The sequence below is a fragment of the Chironomus tepperi genome, unplaced genomic scaffold, assembly GCF_022539635.2.
Source record: "Chironomus tepperi strain 1889 unplaced genomic scaffold, CSIRO-AGI_Ctep_v1 contig_85, whole genome shotgun sequence".
Classification (NCBI taxonomy): Eukaryota; Metazoa; Arthropoda; class Insecta; order Diptera; family Chironomidae; genus Chironomus; species Chironomus tepperi.
Window position 1 is genome coordinate 2395706 of NW_027226207.1, and position 22046 is coordinate 2417751.

The 22046-nt window shown below is 32.2% G+C and overlaps 3 protein-coding genes across 4 annotated transcripts in view; 2 read left to right on the top strand and 1 right to left on the bottom strand.

Annotated features, from left to right (window-relative positions):
• Window positions 1–591: 591 nt before the first annotated feature.
• On the top strand, window positions 592–10232 carry LOC139086345 (uncharacterized). Its single transcript, XM_070634768.1, has 4 exons — window positions 592–1131; window positions 2039–2158; window positions 8592–8678; window positions 9819–10232. Exons 1-4 carry the CDS (start codon window positions 892–894, stop codon window positions 10188–10190), a joined length of 819 nt encoding a protein of 272 aa, XP_070490869.1. The 5' UTR covers window positions 592–891; the 3' UTR covers window positions 10191–10232.
• On the bottom strand, window positions 5135–8102 carry LOC139086098 (UDP-glucosyltransferase 2-like). Its single transcript, XM_070634413.1, has 3 exons — window positions 7150–8102; window positions 5853–6084; window positions 5135–5791 (listed from the first exon to the last, which is right to left on the bottom strand). The coding sequence occupies exons 1-3, from the start codon at window positions 8047–8049 to the stop codon at window positions 5259–5261; spliced, it is 1665 nt and encodes a 554-aa protein (XP_070490514.1). The 5' UTR covers window positions 8050–8102; the 3' UTR covers window positions 5135–5258.
• A 1052-nt stretch (window positions 10233–11284) lies between the features above and the next one.
• The window catches only part of Nha2 (Na[+]/H[+] hydrogen antiporter 2), a 53534-nt gene continuing 42772 nt past the window's right edge, over window positions 11285–22046 (top strand). Inside the window, exon 1 of one of the 2 annotated variants that reach the window (XM_070634507.1) lies at window positions 11285–11422. Coding sequence is in view for 1 of the 2 variants with exons in the window: in XM_070634503.1 (XP_070490604.1) it covers window positions 13641–13671 (31 nt within the window). In the remaining variant the exon portion in view is untranslated. Of the gene's footprint in view, window positions 11423–13196; window positions 13672–22046 lie in introns of those variants that run through there. The other variant, XM_070634503.1, reaches the window with a different exon arrangement.

Below are 22046 nucleotides of genomic sequence, written 5' to 3' on the forward strand. Positions count from 1 at the left end.
CTTCTCAAAAACGTAGACACACAAAATGTGAACTTATGGTTTCCAGCACACAGCAGCATGTTCAAATGTCTTTTCTTCAACTCGTATATTTATGCTTGAGTAAGCAAGCCAGCATATTATTAAGATTGTGACATTATTTCCGGGTTTATTGCAAATATACCTTTTACACATCAGCATGCTGGCTGGTAAATATAGCAAAAAGAAGTAAATAAATGTAAAGAAAGAAGTAAATGGATATAGTAAGTATCGATACGATTACGGTAATAGCAATAAAACACGTTTTTTTCTTTCTGTTAAGTAATGTAATAGCTTTGCCGTTGGTTCTATAACTTGTGCAAATAACATGCGGTAATTCTCGTCTTGCAATTGTTCAGACTCAAACAAAAAAAAAAAAATTATAGAGATGTGCTGCTATTCTCTGACTAGTGTATGGTGGGGGGCTTAAAGAGTCATACGTGATTTTTTCTCGACTTTGTAGCTTTAGCTCTGCATTAAGAGAGAGGATTTAATAATTTTTTTTATTTTATTTTCTGCTTGGCATAAGAAATATTTTTCATTTTTCACATATATTGTTCGATTTTGAAAGGAAGTAAACGCGCTGCCGCGAAGCTATTGATATCTGGTGAATTTCAAGCGATTTTTTTTTGTGTATCGAAAAAATTCTATCGAGTTGATTTCGCAGAGAGATTAATAGAAAATTTCGTGAGTGTATATACATGTCAGCTACCACAAATTGCCGCTAATCCTATGAAATAAAGTACAAACAAAAGGAAGTAAAAATAATATCAATTAAAGTGAATGTTTAAATAGCGATTAGAATAGATTGAAATTGTCTCAAGTGTAAAATTTTGCCACTTAAGAGTACGCACATATGTGTATACTTAACACGTAATGGATAAAATATGTGATAACAACCCAACAATGAATGAAATTATGGAACATAAGGATGGGACGAGTGAATGTCATGATAATAATAATTCCAATTTGAAATTAATTTGTATCGAGAACGGTGCTGATGGTTTGGGTATAAAACTTAGTAAAAGTTCATGGGATCCGTATCCGTTTATAAGTTTTGTCGATGAAACGAGAGAACAGCAGCACGACTTACAAATTGGTGATTGTTTATTGAAGGTATTGTTGTTATTATTTTGGAATTTAGTTCCTACTGTGAGAATAAAGAGCGGGAACTTTGCAAAAGCATATTGCTTGGAGTTTGAGAGTAGATATTGGAGTTTGTTGGTATTAATGGCGCATTTTTGAAGAGGATTGAGGAGATTCTTAGGTTTTTGGATGACAAGCATGTCTCAATGACAACTCTCTTTAATATTCATGTGAAATCCCAATCATCATATTTAAATCACTCAATTTCATGGAATCGCATTAAACAACTTAACATTTCCAATCCTTTTCCTTCATCGTAATACGTACCTCAATATTCCAACAGCTTACCAATAAAGTTATTGCGAAATCTTCGATCAACACGTGACATACTCTGGGAAATTTGCATAAACTTATCATATTTATTATGTAAACAGCTGTTTTGCACTTTCTCTTGTGTTGCTATATTCGGTTGAATTGCAGGAAAAGATCAAAGAGTATTTTGATGTTTATGGAAGAGATTAAGGAAGCTAGAATTGAGATATTTTTGGTATTTTGATTGGAATAAGTTATATTGGGATTTATATGAATTTGAATATTTATGTAGGGACTTGTGTAGATTGATTTAACTAGAATATAGGTGGAAATAAAGCTAAAAGGCTTATTCATAGCAAGTTTTGCCGATGATTCAATTTTCGGAAGTATGAATCATGACCTTTTAGGCTACGATCATAATTCGAGTAGTTGCTCTCTTTTGTTATGCACCAGAACTCAAGGTCGACTCGGATTTTGCATAGACTTCCACTCATTCCTTCAACAAATCCTCCCAAAAATGACAATCTTAATCCCAATCACCCATTCTGCGCAAAAAACCCGCTCAACGTCAAGCAAAAAAGAACAACTTAAAAAACTAATAAAACGATATAAAAAAACTTTGAAGGTTAATGGACAAGATGTGCTGGGTTGGCGGATACAAGAAATAGCAGAGCAAATACACAATAAAACAGATGATGACAACAATGAAGTAAATTTACTGTTATGGCGCGCTAGGAACTCGCAAGTATGCAAGCTCTCTTATATTCTCTATCATACATACATTTGTCAAGCTGCACACATTATTGAATGAACATAAAAAATAGTGAATTGAATGTTTTGTTGCTTTTGTGCAGTTTCCACACTCTTTAGTTTTATTACTGCTGCTGTAAAATGTGTGACTCGTGCGCTTATAGCTTTGAAATGGTAATTCAAAAAGTGATTTTTTTATGCAATTGACGTGGACAATTGAATGGACATGATTTTATTGATATTGTGGCTGTGTCTAAGAGATCTGTTGCTGCAACTAATAGTGTGAATGTGTATTGAGTGAATTGAGAAATTATTATTGGACAATATATGAGTGTTAATTGGTGACTGTTGATCTTAAAAAGTAATGCATAATATTAAGACAGTATGTGATCTCCTATATCCTGTAATTAAGTGACATTTTGAGGATAATATAAGCTTCAGGACCCACGCGGATTTGCAGCTTCATTAAAAGCATTCAAAACACCATCCGCAAAAGTAATCCTCACATAATGTACCTTATTACAATAATTAACATTACAAGCTGCTCTAAAAATAACTCGTACGTGTTAAACACAAAACGTGTTAATCCATAGCTCCGTAAAAACTTGAAATTGTAAAAAAAAATATAAAACATTTATGGTAATCCAATTTGTAATTCAAGGTTGCATTATTGGCAATTAAAAAAAACTACTTGTAAGTTTAATGATGCCACACATTTTTGAAGATCATTGGCTTACTTCTATTGAAGATGGAATTATTTGTGTGAAGATTTTTTTTGAAATTAGAGTAAGAGCTCGTTAGGTAAAGTGACTACTGAAAGGTGATGAGTGTGGAATTGATGCAGTCTAGGGCTGCACTTAGCTTAACACCATTGCGTACCAACCCCACCTTCTCGTGGTGATAGGCCGTTAGTCCAAGTCACATAGTCGGAGACGGAGAAGAAGAGCTCTTTATGGTTTATGGTCTGCAGCCTAGCGAGCCGCAAATTCCAAACAAAACCGACAAACATCTGATCAAAACTATAAATCAGCCACAGTCAATAAAATATAAATAAACAACAATATACAATAAAATTGACGGATGAGTTTAAAGTTGTTTTGATGAGATCATTCACATAATCAGCTCTAACATGTGCTACAAGCTTTGCACCTCAGTGACATTAAATTATCCATGAGGTTATTAAAAAAATACCTTTCAAATAAGATAATACACATTATTCAAAATGATTGCGGAAATCAGTAACGCAGAAAATACTGAGTGCTTTTATGAGCCTTCATTCACGAACAAGATCAAGTCTGTATCATAATTGTGTGAGCACTTTTGCATATATATAAATATTTCTCTATATCCGTGAAGGTCACTGTCATTCGTTCACTAAGTTGTCGGTGATTGTTGCAGGCGGAATGGAAAAACGATTTTATTAGCAGCTATCGAATTAGAATGAGGAAAATGAGTAATTAGAGTTGAGGTTTCCATCTGAAGTCAAGCGATTAAGACATTGATTTTAAATGATTGATTTTAATTTAGTGATTAAGTTAATTGCGGTTCTAAGTTGGCATAAATGATCAGAGGAACTAGATACAATGTAATTGAGTAGTATAGAGGATGATTGCTTCTTTAGGTATTATAATGACGTCCGTCTATTACAAATATCCTTGAATTTTATTAATGAAGTGTTTTAGACAATAGAGTCTTTTATTTGACTTGTAATAGAGTAGATACGTCAAGTTTGAATCAGAATTTCAAATAAGAACCTTTCATTCGGCTGCAATTAATTCAGTGCTTTCAGCATCTAATTTCCATAAATATTCAACAATACTTTCCATTCATAAGCCTTTTAAATTGATACAAATTAGTGCAAATAAGCAATAATTCAACTTTCAAATACAAATCTCATTATTCACAAAGTAAATCTCTTTAAAGCCGTCACTAGGATTAATTTGAGTGTCACCCTCGCTCCACAATAAAGATATCCATCAACGTGAGTTCATTGTCACGATTTATCTATCAAAAAATTGTCTACTACCTTATTACTCCTCATTTTTTCTTTGTTGGGTTCTCATCCGCTTTCAGAATTCTAATTTTATCCTTTTCTTAAAAAGGAATGAATAACCTTTTCATAATGGAGAGAATCAGCATGCTTTCGACCTTCATAAATAATTTGAGTCTCTTCAGAAAATTTATTCTCAACAAAAAGTGCTTTGCCTACACGTGGAGATGAATTATATCCGAAAAAAAAACTAATTCGTACTTAAGAAATATCTTTAAAGTAATGGATTAATTGATTTTGATGAGCAAATTGAATTGTTTGTGAAACGGATGGAAGTGGATGAGTAGTGTAAAGATGTAGACAATGGATAAATGCTTGTGTAAATCTTGATTGGAAGAATGTGTTTCAGATGATGATGACATGGGATAAAGTACATAAAAAAGATTCAATTCAATAGGAATATTGAGATGTAGTCGTGAAGTCTTTCGAATCTATAGAAAATAGATTGCAATTTCACTGACTTACTACATGCTAAGATAGTTAAGGTAACGGTACTTTTTACTTGGAAATTGTATGAAATTCCACGGATTTGGAAAGCTTAACACCCACATTAACAACATAATAAAGCGGATTAAATGGTATAGCATCGTAGACGGTTCATTTAAAGCTGCATTTTCATACATAGCTGGTGATTATTTTTACTGGGTAAATGTCTAATGTAGGAATAATACTATGTACAGTAGTAATAGCTTAATTAGTATTTTGTAGTCGATTGATAATAGTGAGCTAGTGACTAGACTCTTATTAAACAATATAGGAGCTCCTATACTCCAAAAATCCAAATCACAAAATTTAAATGAATCCAAATCCATCAAAAAGATCCCCAAGACATCAAATCTGTGTCACTAGAACTAAGAAATCAACCTGAGTCATTCACACAATATAAATCATAAATAACACAAAAGAATGAAAGAAAATCTCCTCATATAGCTGCACTTACACGCATTAGTCTCATTCTATTCTTTATTGTCAATGACTTACATTCTCATTCTTGTTCTGCCTTCTTTTTTCTACTACTACATTCTATTATAAATCTCATCATGAATCATTCATTTTTTAATTTATCTATTTCGTTCATGACTTTGTCCTCATCTATTGTTCTGTGCTTCGATAGCAGCCATCCTTTAATGATATGATATTGTATGATGAGAATGTAAATGAGGAATATGATGACAATGATTGAGATGATGTCTATCAAGTAGAGCTTAAAGAAGTTAAACATTCTTGCTTCTGATTGCAGGTGACTAAGTCCTTTATGCTTGACTACTTGCTCAATCCAAAATATTGCCAATTCTTTCGGCATCAGTGGACTTTGACTTTTCATGAGCTCTGATGCCTTCCTTACATTCACATGATAGATTGGACTCTCAATCATCATTCGAACCTTAATGACAATTTCAATTGCTGTAAAATTACGGACATTGATTGACTCAGCAAAGCCCAATTCAATTGCTCTGTTCATGTTACGATGTTGATCGATTTGAATTGGTAAACCGAGAATTGGCTTTGCGTGCCAAATTGCTTCCTGAATTGTCAGCATTCCACCCTGAGTGATGACAAGATGAAGCTTTGAATTTCCTGGAATAAAAAAAAGTTTGTTTTTTGACTTTAATTGATGTCAAGAATTTTTCAGACATACCCAATATTTCATTCTGCTGCATCCATTCAACAAATAAAACATTTTGTGGCCGAGAAGATTTTCTGATAAATTTTTCATTGCATTTGCATATGATGCTAAAGTCGTTGAGCTCTCGAAAGGCATTCATTATCTCATGCATTATTTCGTATCCTAAATCTTCTGCCAACATAGAACTGCCCATTGTGAAGAGGATAATTGGTTTCTCTGAATGTTCAATGAATGTGATGACATCCTATGAATGAGAATATTTGCTTAATGTTTCATAAATGTGAATTGTTTGTATTTTTGTAGTGGATGGTCTGGGGTGAAATTTGATGGCAACATGTTTTAAAGCATGAATCATATTTTTTAGGGATTCCAGGTTTCATTAGCTCTACTTCAGGTGACTAACAAGATGATGGCTAGACATATACCCGACTTATTGCAGCAAATCCCACTCGGTATAGTTTACCTCAAAACCCACCCAGATGCTCCATTTAAAAATGCATAAAACATGCAATTAAGTAATAAAATAGTTCATGACAATGTCGTAAGATGTACGTGATCAATAATTAAATTACTATACCCATCAATTTACGTGACAAGATTAATTAATTCTTATTAACTCTCTTTTTGAATTTTATGGCAACAAACCTCACTTAAACCAATGGCAATAGACCTAACTTAAGTTCATTAATCTCCATCAAATTTTCACCACAAGCCACACAAATCTGCACAAACGAATGAATGAATGTTTATTATACACATAAAGATCTCAGTTTGTTCATATAAAATACATCATCTCATGCTTTCCCACATTTAGAATGCAATAGTCATAGTCACATTCACACAAACACAACAAAGCTTAATGTGCAGTAAAGATTAAAGATTTTATTTTTGAAAGTTTGCAGACTCAATAAATGGTAGCGAAAAAAGTTGTTTGAATTGGTATGAATGAAAAATGGAAGTAGCAAACATTTTAAATAGGAATTTTTAGAGCGGAATTGATATTCAGGTAGAAGGAACTTTCCCAAGCTTTTGGAAAGCTTTTTTGGTATAAATCAAAGCTTTTTGCATGCAATTTGATAGGTTTTATGTGAATAATGTACACTTTCTATCCAGTACCGACCGCGAGTAGCACAAGAAGCTGATAGAGCACCTCAACTTCGTCACGTTGACAGTAACACATCAAAACGACACGAAGGTGCCCTAAAGGCAGGGTTTGGTACATTTACATGGCGATATTGATATTATATGCAGCGGACTACTAGTAACATCCCCAAAAAAATCCCATAATCCAAATAATAACCATCCTCACATGATTAGGTACTTCATTAATCCTCTGCGCCTGAAGTCCGGCAACCGGTATTACATTAGGCGGCAATGGAAAAATATCATCAAAAGCAAAATTTCTATTTATGAGTACGAGATCCGAATACTCCAAATGGTCGATACTCAAAAGCTTTTCATTTTTCATACCAAACACTTTCCATACACGAAGATTTTCATTTTTCATGTAAATGTGACTCGCGTAGAACCAATCGAATGTGTGATAAATGAATGCATTCATGAATCTTTCGCTTATTGCTTCCCTTAGTGATTTTGTCGTTGACAACATTGAGTAATGTGAAATGTAGCTTGGAAGGATTTGTGTTGATGATGCGGCATTAAGTCTCAAGGGATGTGAATGTGGTGAGACTGAAATTAGAGGTGGATTGCCAAAATAATCAACAAATCCGAGCAGTGACTGTCCCATGGTATAGTCAAATATGATTGCGTCAAACTTGAATGTCTTTGGATAATTTAGGAGTTGCTCGAATCCTTTTGATGCAAACATTTTTCTACTCAAATAATTCCCAAGTTGATAATTCTCTTTGATAACTGTCAGCGGTGACTTTTGCCTTAAATTAAACCTTGTATTTCCATTTTCCTTATTAAAATATTCATCTTGTGATTCATAAATATTCCTCATGTAAATAAACGTGACATTTTGCCGTGAACGTTCCATTTCCACAGTTAGAACCGTAAGGTTGTGTCCTCGCTCTTCTAAACCTTCTATCAACACATTATTCCACAATCTGTGACTTGCTGATGGCACTGGTAATAGAAATAAAATGTTTGCACTCTCAACATTGGTAATGGTGGTTGAGATGATGAAAATATAACCACTAAGCACTATTATAAATCTATGTACTGTACACATTGCCGACAATGTCATTTCGATGGAAATTGACTGAGAAAATGTTTTCGTTCTCAATTTACTTTTCTGTTTTGTTGTTGATTTGTACCTTGAAGGTAATTTTCTTTGAGCGCGGATTAATCGGGAAGGAGATGGATGTATGTTTTGTGTAAGGTTATGGACAGTAATATAGAGCATCAATTGTATGTGAATTCTTATGAATATGATTCTAAAATGCATTCTAACCTCAAAATTCTGAAAAAGTCCACAAAGCTCATCCATAACCTTCAAATACTCATCCCATCCACCTCAATACCCGCTACTATCACTTCATTATCAGCCATTCCGATCTCATTTATCTATTCTCTGTTATCATACCCTAAATAACTTCACCTGTATGAGTGACTGCCTGATTGTGTGTCTGTTCATAAATATAATTGAATACTTTTACATATAATGTCAATGATGAAGAAGAATGTGGATGTCGATAAGATAACATGCATGTGTATATATTTATGCTCCTGTATTTGAACAATGTTGCAATAATGAAATTCATACTCATGTTCATCTCTATTTTCCAGCAAGGGTATCAACCACAATTATTTCATAATCTCATATCGGATGTTATTAACATACTACAGATGATGGAATGTCCTATTTGCATGGAGGTATGTGATGTCATGTTGATTTTATTGATATGCTTTTAGGGTAATTTTGGTAAAATTTGTAGCTTGATTCTATTTATGTTGAGGAATTGTGGAAGCCTTCTGGTATCAGTTTCTCAGGTTGAATCAATATTTGTGTCAAAAATTGAAGCAACTTGTAGACATTATGTACCAGGAAATTTATATTTTGGATATTTGAGCTCACAATACCTTTTGTGACGTCTGTGGCAATATAATCTAAATTAATTTCCATAAGGAAAGATTCAAAATTCTCAAAAATCCTCAATTAATTCATTCCCAAGCACAAAAACCAGATTCTTGACCAGATTGCAATAAAATCTGATCCTCAATATTTACAGTTTATCATTATCAATTTAAGTTATTCACATAAAATTGAATGATTATGCTTTACCATGAAACTATTTTAATTAATTGCCCAGCATATGGAAATGGCAATCTCATTGATTCAATCACAGCATGACCTTCCTTACTATTATTTATCTTACTGATGTTTAAATAAAATTTATTCTGCTTTTGTTTTGTTCCTAGAAGAATCTATGTTTCTATGTCATGAATAGTTATTTACATATGTCTATGCTGTTGTTTCCATGACATATTTTTTTATTTATCATAAATCTCTTCGGCAGAGGTGGAAGGAAGTTTTGGGAATAAAGTGTCAATTTCTGGATTTAGATCATATTTGTGTGGAAGTGTGACACAGATCTGATACTAATCAGTTCAAGATTCTGGGAAGGAGTAATTCTCAATTTTCTTTCTGGATCTATCCCACTTGTTAGTAAATCAGATCAAACTTCCTCGCTTCGTGACCCCATAAACGTAATACTTGATTCTAGAGAATCTATAAGCACTATACTGACGTCAGGCAGTGTAAATATGAATTGGATGGAAACATCGCTTTCCACCCGGCTATAGATGATTTCTTAAAATTCATGTTAATTCTGAATAGCATTTAAATATTAAAAGTCAATAGCTACCACCCCAAATTCTACCTCTGCCAGAAGTCATCGAAAGAAAAATTGCCAATTTCTGATACAACACAAACAGAATAGCTGCAAAAATTCAATCTAAAGAAATTTATCATCTTTCCATTTTTCCTTTTCTCTGTCACAAAAAAAAAACTAGATACCGCAATCACCAACATATACATATCAATGTGTAAACGGGCACATTGTATGCGAGAAATGTCGTTGGAAAATTATCAAATGTCCCACATGTCGGGTACAACTTGGAAGGGGACGATGTCTCATTGCTGATAAAATTCTTCGTTATATGCAAAATAATAGTATGATAAAAATTGGCGGTAGCAGTTGTGATGTCGGAAAAAATATGTCGAAGAAAATTGATGATCGATCGAGTCGGAGGGCGACGGGAAATGATATGGAGAATGACAATAAGACGACGACGACGGAGGAAGGAAATTTACATGTTAAAAGATCATGTTTACCGTTTAAATTTAAATTTAGATCTGTGACATTTTGGAGAAATTCGACGTAAAAGATTGTTTTCTTTTCGGTTTGTTTATTTGCCGATTTAATAAGATGGATATTTATTTATATTTTTTGTGAAAAATAATTTTATTTTTGTGAATGAATAAAAAACAAAATTTTAATGATGATGAGTTTATGATTGTTTTGAAGAAATTTTGCTTATATTTTCAGTTTTCAGAAGCTTTTTTTGGATGCTTCAAATAAGGGAGGTATTAAAACCTCAAGGTCCACAAGATTACAAGATGCAAGAAAATACATTCTTACCTCCAATTCATCAATAAACTTTCACTTTAGGAACATATCTTTTGCTATATATGTTCCTACTCATTTTGATTTTCTGATCTTTCTTTGACATTCGTTAATTCTTCCATCTTTGACATTATTTTCTATTAATACGACTTTCTGTTGTATTCTTTTTCTGACAACTTGATATAAAACTAAGGACACCCTAGCAGCACAATACTACACATTTTCTGTGTTTCTGCTTTGAAACACGTCGTCATCTGGGTGTTTGAAGAGTTCACACTATCTTTTATACATCTTACCTTTTTCTTTGAAATTTGATTCAACTCATAGTTGGCAGGAATCTATCCGATCAACACAAATTATGGTGCCAAATTGCGTCTATATGGCAACTGTCATGCTAGCTGCAATAAAAGGTGCTACTTGATCAAATTACTGGTCACAACTGTAGCTTTCTCATGAACAGCACAGCTTATTTGCCTGGGGCACTGGGACATCGCGTAATAATGGTGAGATTCGAAGTTGCTTTGACCATATGATGCGTGGGTTTATTGGTCAGGCTATTTACATAATTTTCCCGGCAATTCTCTAACTTTATTGACTATTCAACTAGAAAATACCATAATATTCATTAAAAAATTCACTTAGTGACCAGCATGTGACCAGCTGATCATACTTTAGACATTAGTAACCGCATTTTCAATAAAATCATATTAATTTCACCAAAACTGTCAAAATTTCCAGAAAAAAATTACATTCATCACATCTCTTCATCAAAAATTCAATTCCGTTAAAATTCTCCCATACCACATTTTCGTTTTCTAATTTTTAAGCCTCCACAAAATCGGTAGTGTAGAACTCCAGTCGCTTTATTTACAGAGCTTCAGTCTGTGTTTGTGTGCTCTCTATGAAATACATACGGAATAACTTTTGCAATATGTTGAGATAACAAATATTAATTAAATCCTGATAAAAACTTTATAATCGCATCAATACGTGAGTACATTTTAAATCCAAATTGTCTGCTAATAAATCGATGTTATGAATGTTGATGTATCATGACTGTAATTCAATTTTGTTTTGAAAAATATTCAATTTTTATGTATTTTTTTCAATTTACTGTATTTACCTCATGGATATTGCAAAATAAAACAATTTAAGGACACAGAAAATTCAATTTCCAACAGTCAAGCTTTATGTGGACTAAAAAATTGAGAGAAAATATTATTTATTTAAAGATAAATATCCGTTACTTGAATATGAATGTGGGAAGACGGAATTGAGAATAAGGAACAGTAAGTTCTCATACATGAATGCTTTTTATATGCTTAAAGCATTTCCTCATAAATTAGTTTATTGAAATATGTTATGGAAATATTATTAAATTGGATTGGGACTGGAATTGGTATATTGTATGGGATGGAGATTGTTTAATTTATGTCAAGGGTTAGGAGCTATGGACATTTGAATTTTATTTAAATTTTTTTGGAGTTCTTGACCCCAAGCATGAATGTAATTATTGTAATGGAATTTTGAGAACCGATTTGAAGTCATAGTGTCAATTATTGAGTACAATGTATTGTTATTGAGTCTCTGGAGCACCGCAATGCAGTCTTATTTACGGTATGACATGATGTGCCTCTAAAGACACCATTATGTCTGATTTTTATCCATTTTTACGTCGAAATATGCGAATTGCTGCAAACTGCAGCTCTGGTTGTTAAAAATTTCTCAGAACTTCAAACTTAGTCGATCATTCAACCCTACCTAAATAAAGTTTTCATCTAGGCTATACGTAACGCCCCAAGAATCTCACAAAGCTACTCAAAAATCTCACAAATAATTATTTAATTTTTTGGACGTTAATTATTCAATATTTGACCAACAGAAGTGAAATTATAAACACTAACTTAATTAGCACCATGTTATTGACGTGCTTTGTATTTAAAAAAGGCATGCAAATGATAATAGTTTGAATAAATATCCAAAATATCCTCCTTTTGAATGTTCTATAGGCAACAATGAAATCACGTGCACTAATTAATTAGTGTAAAGTAGACCGAGTGTGGTTATTGTGTTAGCGAAAGGCAGTTAATAAAGATAAATTTTTATTGACTCATATAGACTCCGCATCTGTTATCAAAAAATAAATATTTGGCTCAATTCAGTTTCACACATTGTCGTGCGTTGTCGCGTATTGTTTGAGTGGTTTTTGATTTTTCTTGTAGTTTGAAAAAAGCGACGGATTTTTTGGGAATAATTTCAAATTTTTGTTTTTTTGAATTCTTTTGGACAATTCTTTAGAGTTTTGTAGAAAATAACCTCAAATTTCTTAAATTTTCAAGGTTTGCTTGACAGTTTTGATTAAATCTTGATTGTCAAATTAATATTTGATCAAAATATTGTTTGAAAATATCTCAGTGACCATTAATTAAAATTTAATTTTTAAAAATAATTGTGCACTTTATGTAAAATTAAGTGACTCTGACTTTAAATAATTGTCGGTAGCTGTAACTAGAGCTGCATTAAAGTTGTTTTTCTAGAAATAAATTATTTTTGTGGACATCTTAGCTTTAGGCCGGATTGTTGTATTTAAATTTGTTCACATGCTCACAGAATAATCAGAATCAAGCTGAGTTTACTTGACAGTGTCTTCTGAGCGTCTGCCAAATTTGGAGCAAGTAATTCACACTATCAATTAGATACAGCTTGTTTCTGTTTACACTGTTCGCTTAGTCGCTGTGTAGTCAGAATTGAAAATGTGTTTCAATCCAGAATTTATTCAAGATTTGTTCAAAATATTGCTTAAGAAGATCCAAAAACAATAATTCTTATAAATCAAGGTCAATATAATTTTTCCTAAAGTGTCAGACTCCATCTTCTAGTGTTGCTAAATAATTGTCACTCAATCCGTTACGTCAGTCAAACTCGAACTTTAAACATTAATAACAAGCAACAACAACCAAAACAATCGTGTAATATTGATAAACATAACAAGAATCTCTAGTAATTTCCAAAAAAAAAAATTATCAAATGTTTCCTTGACAGCTTGTTATCAACATATTCATGGCATTTTCAAGTGTTGTGAATTGATGTGTACTTAAATAATTCGCAAAGTGTTAAGTGACTGATAACAAAAACCATTAATTAAAATACATATCAAGAAAATTGACAAGTTCATACATTCAATTGCATAAATAAGAGATAATCGACAATGGGACGAGCAAAACGAAAATATCATGTTGGTGAGTGATACTTCCAGATTGGTTTTATTTGGTTTTTAAGATGGAATTATGAATTTTTATTCGGATTTATGGGAAAATGTCATTATTACGAGATGATGTCTTGAGCTCCAGTGGGTCAGGGTACGATTAGTCGACCTGATGTCTCTGAATACACTTGATTTACCTAGATATAAGGTTGACTATTCAGTGCACAATCTACTGCGATGGGACACTGTTTAGGTTTTTTTAGACCCAGTTTGAAGGTTCAACCAAATCTATACAATATCTCACATCTCCATTAAACCTTAAAAAATTCAACAATTTCACTCCTCAAGCTCCTTAAAAAGGTGAAAATTATCATAAAAAATTAAACCGTAGGAAAGAATTCTTTTTTTTTTGATGATTGAGGAAATTATTCATAAAATTTACAAAGACTTGAGCATGAATTCTTTTTTGAGTATACACCTTTAAAAACACGGCGTGGTAGTAAAATATACTTTTTTTTATTATCGACTGTAAATAAAATGTTATCAAGCTCCCAATGTTCAATAAAAAAGCAAGTTCTTTCCTAGTGAAAAGAGGCATGGAAAAAATATGAATAATAATTTATTTGGGTAGAATTAAGATTTGCAATTGGGTTGAATAAGAGGAGGTTGAGGGGTAAGGCAACCAGTCAGTGGAAGGCAACCTGAGTACGACGGCACATTAATGTGTCATCAAAATTGTTTGTTAATGCCGCGAACATGGCGGTTTTGGTCGAGGCTTACCATCAATGGGTGCTGCGAATAAGAAGTTCCCCACCTCTGTTCTATATTGAATATTTTAGTACAATAATAAGGATATCAACTAGCACGTAGGCTTCGATCGTCTCAGATTTCAACCAAAAAAAGCTCTCAATTTCTAATAAAATTTTGGAAATTTAATACCTTTCCTCTTCATCTTCATTAAATGCTTCCCACTGCAAAAATCTACTCAATCTTATTTGCGTTGCCAAAACAAAACAAAACAAAAAAAAAAGCAACAAAAAGCTTTTTAAACCAAAAAATGAATAACTGAAAAAACATGAGATTACTTTCAATTTAAATAAATCTCTGTATGCAAACAAAGCACGAGTGTAACGGTAACTATGGCAGCAAATACACACACACTCGATGCTGTTTCTGAGAAAATATTTATAAAGTTATACAAATAATACATAAAAGGGAGACTGTAAAAATAAGAATATAGCAATGGCAAGTGTGAAGTTTTTACGTCAACAATTGTACTATCGTCATCTCAGCATTTCTTATGTACTTCGTTCATAGATCCTTGCCACAACTTGATGATGAATACTTTTTTTTGCATATTTACAGACATAAAAACTATTTCCCATGTGAACATCATCGTATTTTACCGGATAAATCCACAATCTCAAGTAAATAGACACATTCAAAATTCATGATTTGTTTGATGATGAAAATTATTTTTTTTTTCTACACTTTCATGGATATATGCTTTGGATGTGCGGTTGCTACATTAAATCTTCATGTCTATACAAATAATTTAAACCGAACGAGGAATTGAGTAAACTATTGGCTTTCGTATTTATGCCTTGAGAATAATTCTCATATAGAATGTAAACTGAGCTTTACTATTAAAATTTAAAATTAATTCCAGTTGAAGATTTTTGTGTTGCTTCTTGTTAAATTTCAATTTTAGCAAAGTGGATATAAAAGTTTTGCAGATTTTTGAGGGAGATTGAGAAAGTTTTAGTGAACATGATATTGCTATTTATTTTGATAGTCATGAAGGAATTAAATTCTTGATAATTTTGGAAATTTTAAATTATATAATATGAGGATGAAGATTTTGGATATAAAGTTACAGTTTTTGTGGATTTGGATAAAGGCTTTTGAGTTTTTGACTTGATATCCAACTATAAGGGCATTCTTACTCTTCTATGCCACATATTCTTGTTATATTCTCTGAATGTTTAATATTACTAGAGATTAAAAGAGGTTGTAAGTCATAGGGAAGCAGTTCTTCAAGTGAATTTACAATTAGGTATAAGATTTATGTAACTTTTGTTAACTATGTAGACATTAACTGAATAATAACTTGAACTAATTAGTTATGACGTATTTGTGTCCATTTTTATATATTTTTGAACACATAGGTACAGGTTAACAGTACTTATGACTAGGTTTGTCTGGATATAGGCTAGGAGATGGGTCTTTACTTATTACATTGATGCAAGTTGTCCTAACAGACAAGAAGCATGCTTTCATGACACAATAATGTCTCTACGGTACCTAAAAGTCTTATTTACCTCATTGTTTGATGCGTAACTGGGATGGAATCAAACCAACCTCCCCCCATCCCTAAGACCGTTACATAATCAGTGAGCAGCTCCATTCCAAATAATAAACAAAAACCATTTCAAAATAATTTTATTCAGCATAAAACCATAAAAAAAATTTACAAAACCAAAAAAATAAACTCTTTCAACCTATTCATATTAACCGAATTGAAGCCTTCTAAAAAATTTAAGACTAAATTGCTGTAAAAAAGGCATTTCCTTCATCTCATTTCAGAAGCCAAATTAAATTGAAAGCATCTATGCTCCTTTAAGCTAACATTTAATTTAATACCGGATGATATGAGAATGTTGAGGAAGTTTAAGCCCATGCAAACATATGAGCATAGATGGAATATGTACATGCACACAAAATTTGTTAGTCTTGATTTTGCGGCTATGAAAAAAAAGATTAAATGAATTAAAAATTTGCTAGGAAAAAAAGAAGATTTTTCATGCAGAAAATTGTTCAGTTTGGGGAATCAGAAATTTATTAAAATTTGTTGGGGAAGATTTTTTAGTGGATATGATTTGAGTTTTGAGGTTAGGGGCAAAAAAATTGAAGAAAATTAACATTAATATCGCAATTCTACCACCCTACAGTATGTACACAGATATTAATTGATATTCTCATCACATTTCAACCACCTCCCATTTTTCAGATGATACTCATTAAATTTATACATTCCGAGACACTGAAATGGAATCATCATCAAAAAAAAAGTTGAAATTTTACCACAGAAAAAATTCCTTAAATTACAATTACAATTTACATAAAAATTTCTTCTCATTTTTCGCTCGTTGAATTTTAATTAAATCATAAAAAAATATTTCTTCAATTTCCTCCCATTTCTCCCCATCCAGTGAAATTCAAGTATATTTATATCATGAAATGTAATCAATTATTTATGTTGTTGGTGATCGAATGGACCGAAAAAAATATCAGAAATTTATAATTGATATGATTGTAATTATTATATATATTTTTTTCATTCTGTACATTATCAATTATGGAAACATTATTGCTTTTTGTGGGAACACAATTCTGAGAGTTTTTGAGTTGGTAGGAGTGGGTAAGGAGTTTGTAGGCGGATTGTATGGGTGGGGTTCATTGTTTTTTAAAACTTTAATAATTCCAATAATTAATTGAGTAATTAAAGTATCTTGATAGCCATAAGGGGTCATTCACTTATAACGTAGCACACTTAAGGGTAGGGGTCGAGATTTTGTTACGGAGGGGAGTGGGGTGCTGTACTCAGAAAATCAAATTTTCCCATTAGAAAATAAGTGGGATCCTTATCTGTTGAGTGAAAAATCGATTTGAGTCAACTGTACTCCTCAATGTTGACAGGACGCTATGTTGAGATACCTTCACTAAAGTCCTTGATTTTAGTTCTGTGAGTCCTTCACTTGAGTCTTTAGAGTCCTTCACTAAAGTACTTAACCCTCTGAATTTCTAGCGACCTTTTAGTCATCTGTAGTTCGAACTATTAAAGAACTGCGAACTCTGTGACAAACTCCTTTGATACTTGATACAATAATTTGCAAGACAGCTCTCCTTTATGGATATAAGTGCACCAGATGTCAATAAGTACAATAAAGCAAAGAAATGCGTTTTTGATTCCATGAGTCATCCCACAAGATCTTTTACATTTTTCCCAAATTGCTCAACACTCACTTCCATTCAATTAATCATGTGTGAATCAGTGTTGGTGTTTTTGTGTACGAAAAAAATCGAGGTCATCAATATTATTGACATTTCAACGATCCCTTTATTATGATTTCTCTCTTTATATATGAGCATTGTCTATAGAGAAGTCAATTAATTGCTTTTCCTTTTATTCATCCATTATAAAATATTCAATGATGAGCAAATGAAAAATTTTCATTTAAACAATATTTTTTAATGTATAGTAATGAATATGAAAATGTATTATAATTAACTTTTCATTAAATTCTCTCTCTGCATTGTTTTTGTTTGTTCTTGAAATTGTTCTGAAAAATAAATTTTCCCATTATTTATTGAAAACAAATGAATTTTCATTTACTTTATGTATTTTTTTAATATTGAATTATGTGCTTCATTGTTGGCATGAAAAATTGTCGAAGCTTTTTTTAAAGCTGTTGCTATGATCATTGTCCTCTCTTTTTTATGTAGGCGTTACTTTTTTGTCCTATTGTGTGAAAGTCAGTACAAATTGATTCTGCTCATTGTAGTCTTTGTATTGTTTTATTAAATAGAGACGTATTGAACATTATTTTGTTACTTAGTGGATAGATTGATCAGCTAGTTTGAAATTGAAGCTAATTGAAACTTATATACAATTAATCTGATTAATAAAGCTAGTATTAAGCTCCTGAATCTAGTTCTTAGCTGCTAAAGCTAGTCCTTATGTGCTAAAGCTAGTACTTAACTGTTAAAGCTAGTAATTAACTGCTAAAGCTAGTCCTTAACTGCTAAAGCTAGTCTTTAACTGCTAAAGCTAGTCCTAAACTGTTAAAGCTAGTCCTTAACTTTTAAAGCTAGTCTATCACTACTAAAGCTAGTCCATAACTGTTAAAGCTAGTCCTTAACTTTTAAAGCTAGTCTATCACTACTAAAGCTAGTCCATAACCGTTAAAGCTAGTCCATAACTGTTAAAGCTAGTCTTTCACTACTAAATATAGTCCATAACCTTAATTATCTACATTTGCTCCTTTTATCCATTAATTCCAATTTTCCATATCCAAAACTCCCTTTTTACAATCATGTCAACCTTTCCGTCCATTTCTTGCAAAAAACATTCCCACACTGATCCAATTTCACCAATAAAATAAGTCATTACTGCCTCACCTACATCGTAAACTAAATATTTTCTACCTAAACAACAACACCTCCATCAATAAATCAATCATGAATTAATCTAAATTTCAACATGCCATTAACATTCTATCTACAAAATAATCCATAGACATGATATGAAACGCAACGCAACGGACAGAGCTTCATGTTATCTGAAATGCGAGTTAATTGAATACAATTTTCACTCACACACATGTATGGACATACATTGATTCAATATCCCCGTGCGTTGTGAAGTTGTTATAACGTCATAGGAGTTCACAGTTGTCCGAGTGAGGAAAAAAAAGAAGTTTCAAGCCTGACTGTTTACCAAATGTTTTTACATGAAAGTAATATAATGTCGAGTTTATTTATGTTGATATCAATATAAGTATATGCTTAATATACTTTAAGGATGTAAAAAAATTTGTTTTATTGCTTTCATGCAACGAGTGAGTCAGGGGTGGAGCTGGATACTTTTTGAGGTTATGTTGAATGGATCTAGAAGGAGTTTGAATTTAGATTTACATTTTCTAAGATATTTTGATGCAATTTTCAATTCTGAGTGGGTTTAAACCCCCAAAACCCTTCATAGACTGCACCTAACCCCTCTTCCGTCATTCCTGTTTCTCACAGTTCCATTTCTATCCACCCCAACCTATTCATTTTTGAAGAATTCCTTTAATTCATGTTTAACACGCGACAATGTAATTTACTATTGTGGCATGTAGACATTTATGCGGTAACATAATCATAGTACGCGGCAGCAACTTGTTTGCTTTTTTTCCTTTTCTTGCCGAGTCACAAGACGAAGGAAAAAAAGGAATTTTGTGATTGAAAAATTTTTCAACGTCATTTTACTGCTGCTCAAAATTCCATGGCTGAGTTTTATTAACAATCAAAATTTATGACATTGTATAAGGGAGCCAGTTTTTACAACTGCCAGTTTTACCTCCAACTACTATCGCCTTAGCACACACAGCGTGAATGAGGTAAAAGTTAATCAGATGAAAATTCAACAACCAATGTTGTCATAATATCCATGTCAGATGACTGAGAACAAAAATTAATTTTTTTGTCGATGTTATTAGGAAGCTTGTATCGTGGCTGAATGGATTCTCTGCTGGTTTTTTTTTTGGCTACAGCTGTAGTTTAAACATTAAAATACACATGGAATCAATATTTAATGTCATCAATATTAAAGTGCCTCTGCCTCCTCTGTGGATAAATGTTTACCTTTATGTCTCGGCATCATATAATTGTGCATATGCTGCCAGGCTTGAGTAAAATATTAGCAGAATTTTTAAGGGGGAAGTGCTGTTGGATGGGATGATTATGGTTGAGATGACGCATCTGGTCGGGTTTTACAAGGTAAAAATATTGCCAAAAAAGTGAACAAAAAATCAATTTTGACAAGCGACAAGTATTATACTGAATATATTTATTGAGAATTGAACTCAGTACTGAATTAAGTTTTTAAACTTTGATCAATTTGCTGATCATAACTCTTAATTATTTAGTGATATTAGTAGTACTAGTCATAAGATCCTAAAAAATTCACAAACTTCCTAAATGCGTTCAAAATCTCCCAACAAATCCAGTAACTCTTCATACTCAATTCTCCCATTCATATATTTCATGCATTTATTCATTCATTCATTTTCATTAAATTATTTTAGTTTTTTCACTATTTCATGTCTGCGACTTTTTCTCTTTCAATATATGAATGCACACATAGAGATATAAAGAAGCTCCTCGAGATAGATGAGGGAGAAAAATGAGAGATTGATATCAGAAAATATTTCTCTTCAAGAAATGCACAATTTTGAGACGAAAAAACTAGAATATATTGAATTTGCATATTAATTAAATTATATGAAAAGAACGAAACGGAGAGGAAATATTTTAGTGATCATCATCATCATCGTTTGCCATAGACATCGTCGTTGTCATGATTCTGCACCTGTCCAAAAAAGCAACCTTCATTCCGAAAGATATAAAAATTACCTCCCCTTCATATTCAAAAATTATACCCAGAAACAGGAGACTCACAAGTGCTATTGAATGTCTCTCTCGAAGGGAATTTAATGAGTTTTAAAAATAATTTTATTTTATGGAACCATCCACAAGGTAGACATGGTTAGAAAATATGTTCATGGTTGCATGAAAATAAAGGCTGATAGGCAATGTAGATACATAGAATGGAATTTAAATAAATACTTCTAATATCAAATGATAAAGTTTTACTCTTTATACTCTTGGTGATGTTGCAACTTCGACTATTGCTGCTGCTGTCTCCCTATAGAAAGTGAATGAGAAGTTTTATTAATGAAAAGATGTGGTTAGTTTGTTTGAGGGATATAAAAAATATATTAAAAATATTTTTTTATGCTGTAATGTAACATAAAGAGTTTGTGCTGTTTTAACTAACAAACACATAAGGTGAGTTGGGAAGGTGCTTTGGGTGATTGAAATAGTTGAGCGCATATTAGGGTGTAAGTCAGTGTTTTCCAGACTGTTTTGCGTCACAGTATGCGGTTCATGGCACTAGTGTACCGTTGCACATAGTTTGGACAACACTATTGTAAGTATAGCAAAAATTAGGGGTCGAAGTCAGCTTAATTGAGTATATCTTTGAGTAAGCTCAAAAATAGCACAGAATAGTCCTATTAGGTGTTACTGCAGTGTCTAACAGGATACAATTTAACCTATTTTCATACCAAACTGTGCTTTAGTGTGCTACTTCCTTAATAACGTCATTGTTCATCAGAGAAATCCCTAATAATACTTCCCAGATTAAAAATCCATCCATTCCTGTTAAAATTTATTTAAAAATATATCCATAAGTCTTCAAAGGAGTACTTGCAAAATTTTACCGCATTATATGCACCATAAAATACTTCACAGTTTGCCAAATTCGTCAAAATGTCATCTTACAATTTACCAGAAGTAAAAGAAGTAAAAAAAATAATTTCCATTTACCTTACTGCCAAAATGTAGCGAAAAGTATAAAGACACATATTCATAAAATAAAAGGGTTTTCTTTATACTCAGTTCCATATCATAGCGAGTAAAGATGGCATTTTATGAATGAGAAAAGACGATGAAAATGTGGGTGTATATAAATGGGAGTCGATGTTATCGTTAGTACAATGGAACGAATATAAGCAGGTGTTTGAAAATGTTTAAGCTCTTCACTTAAGTGTCTTTTTCTCACCTCGATTGGCTCTCATACCACCA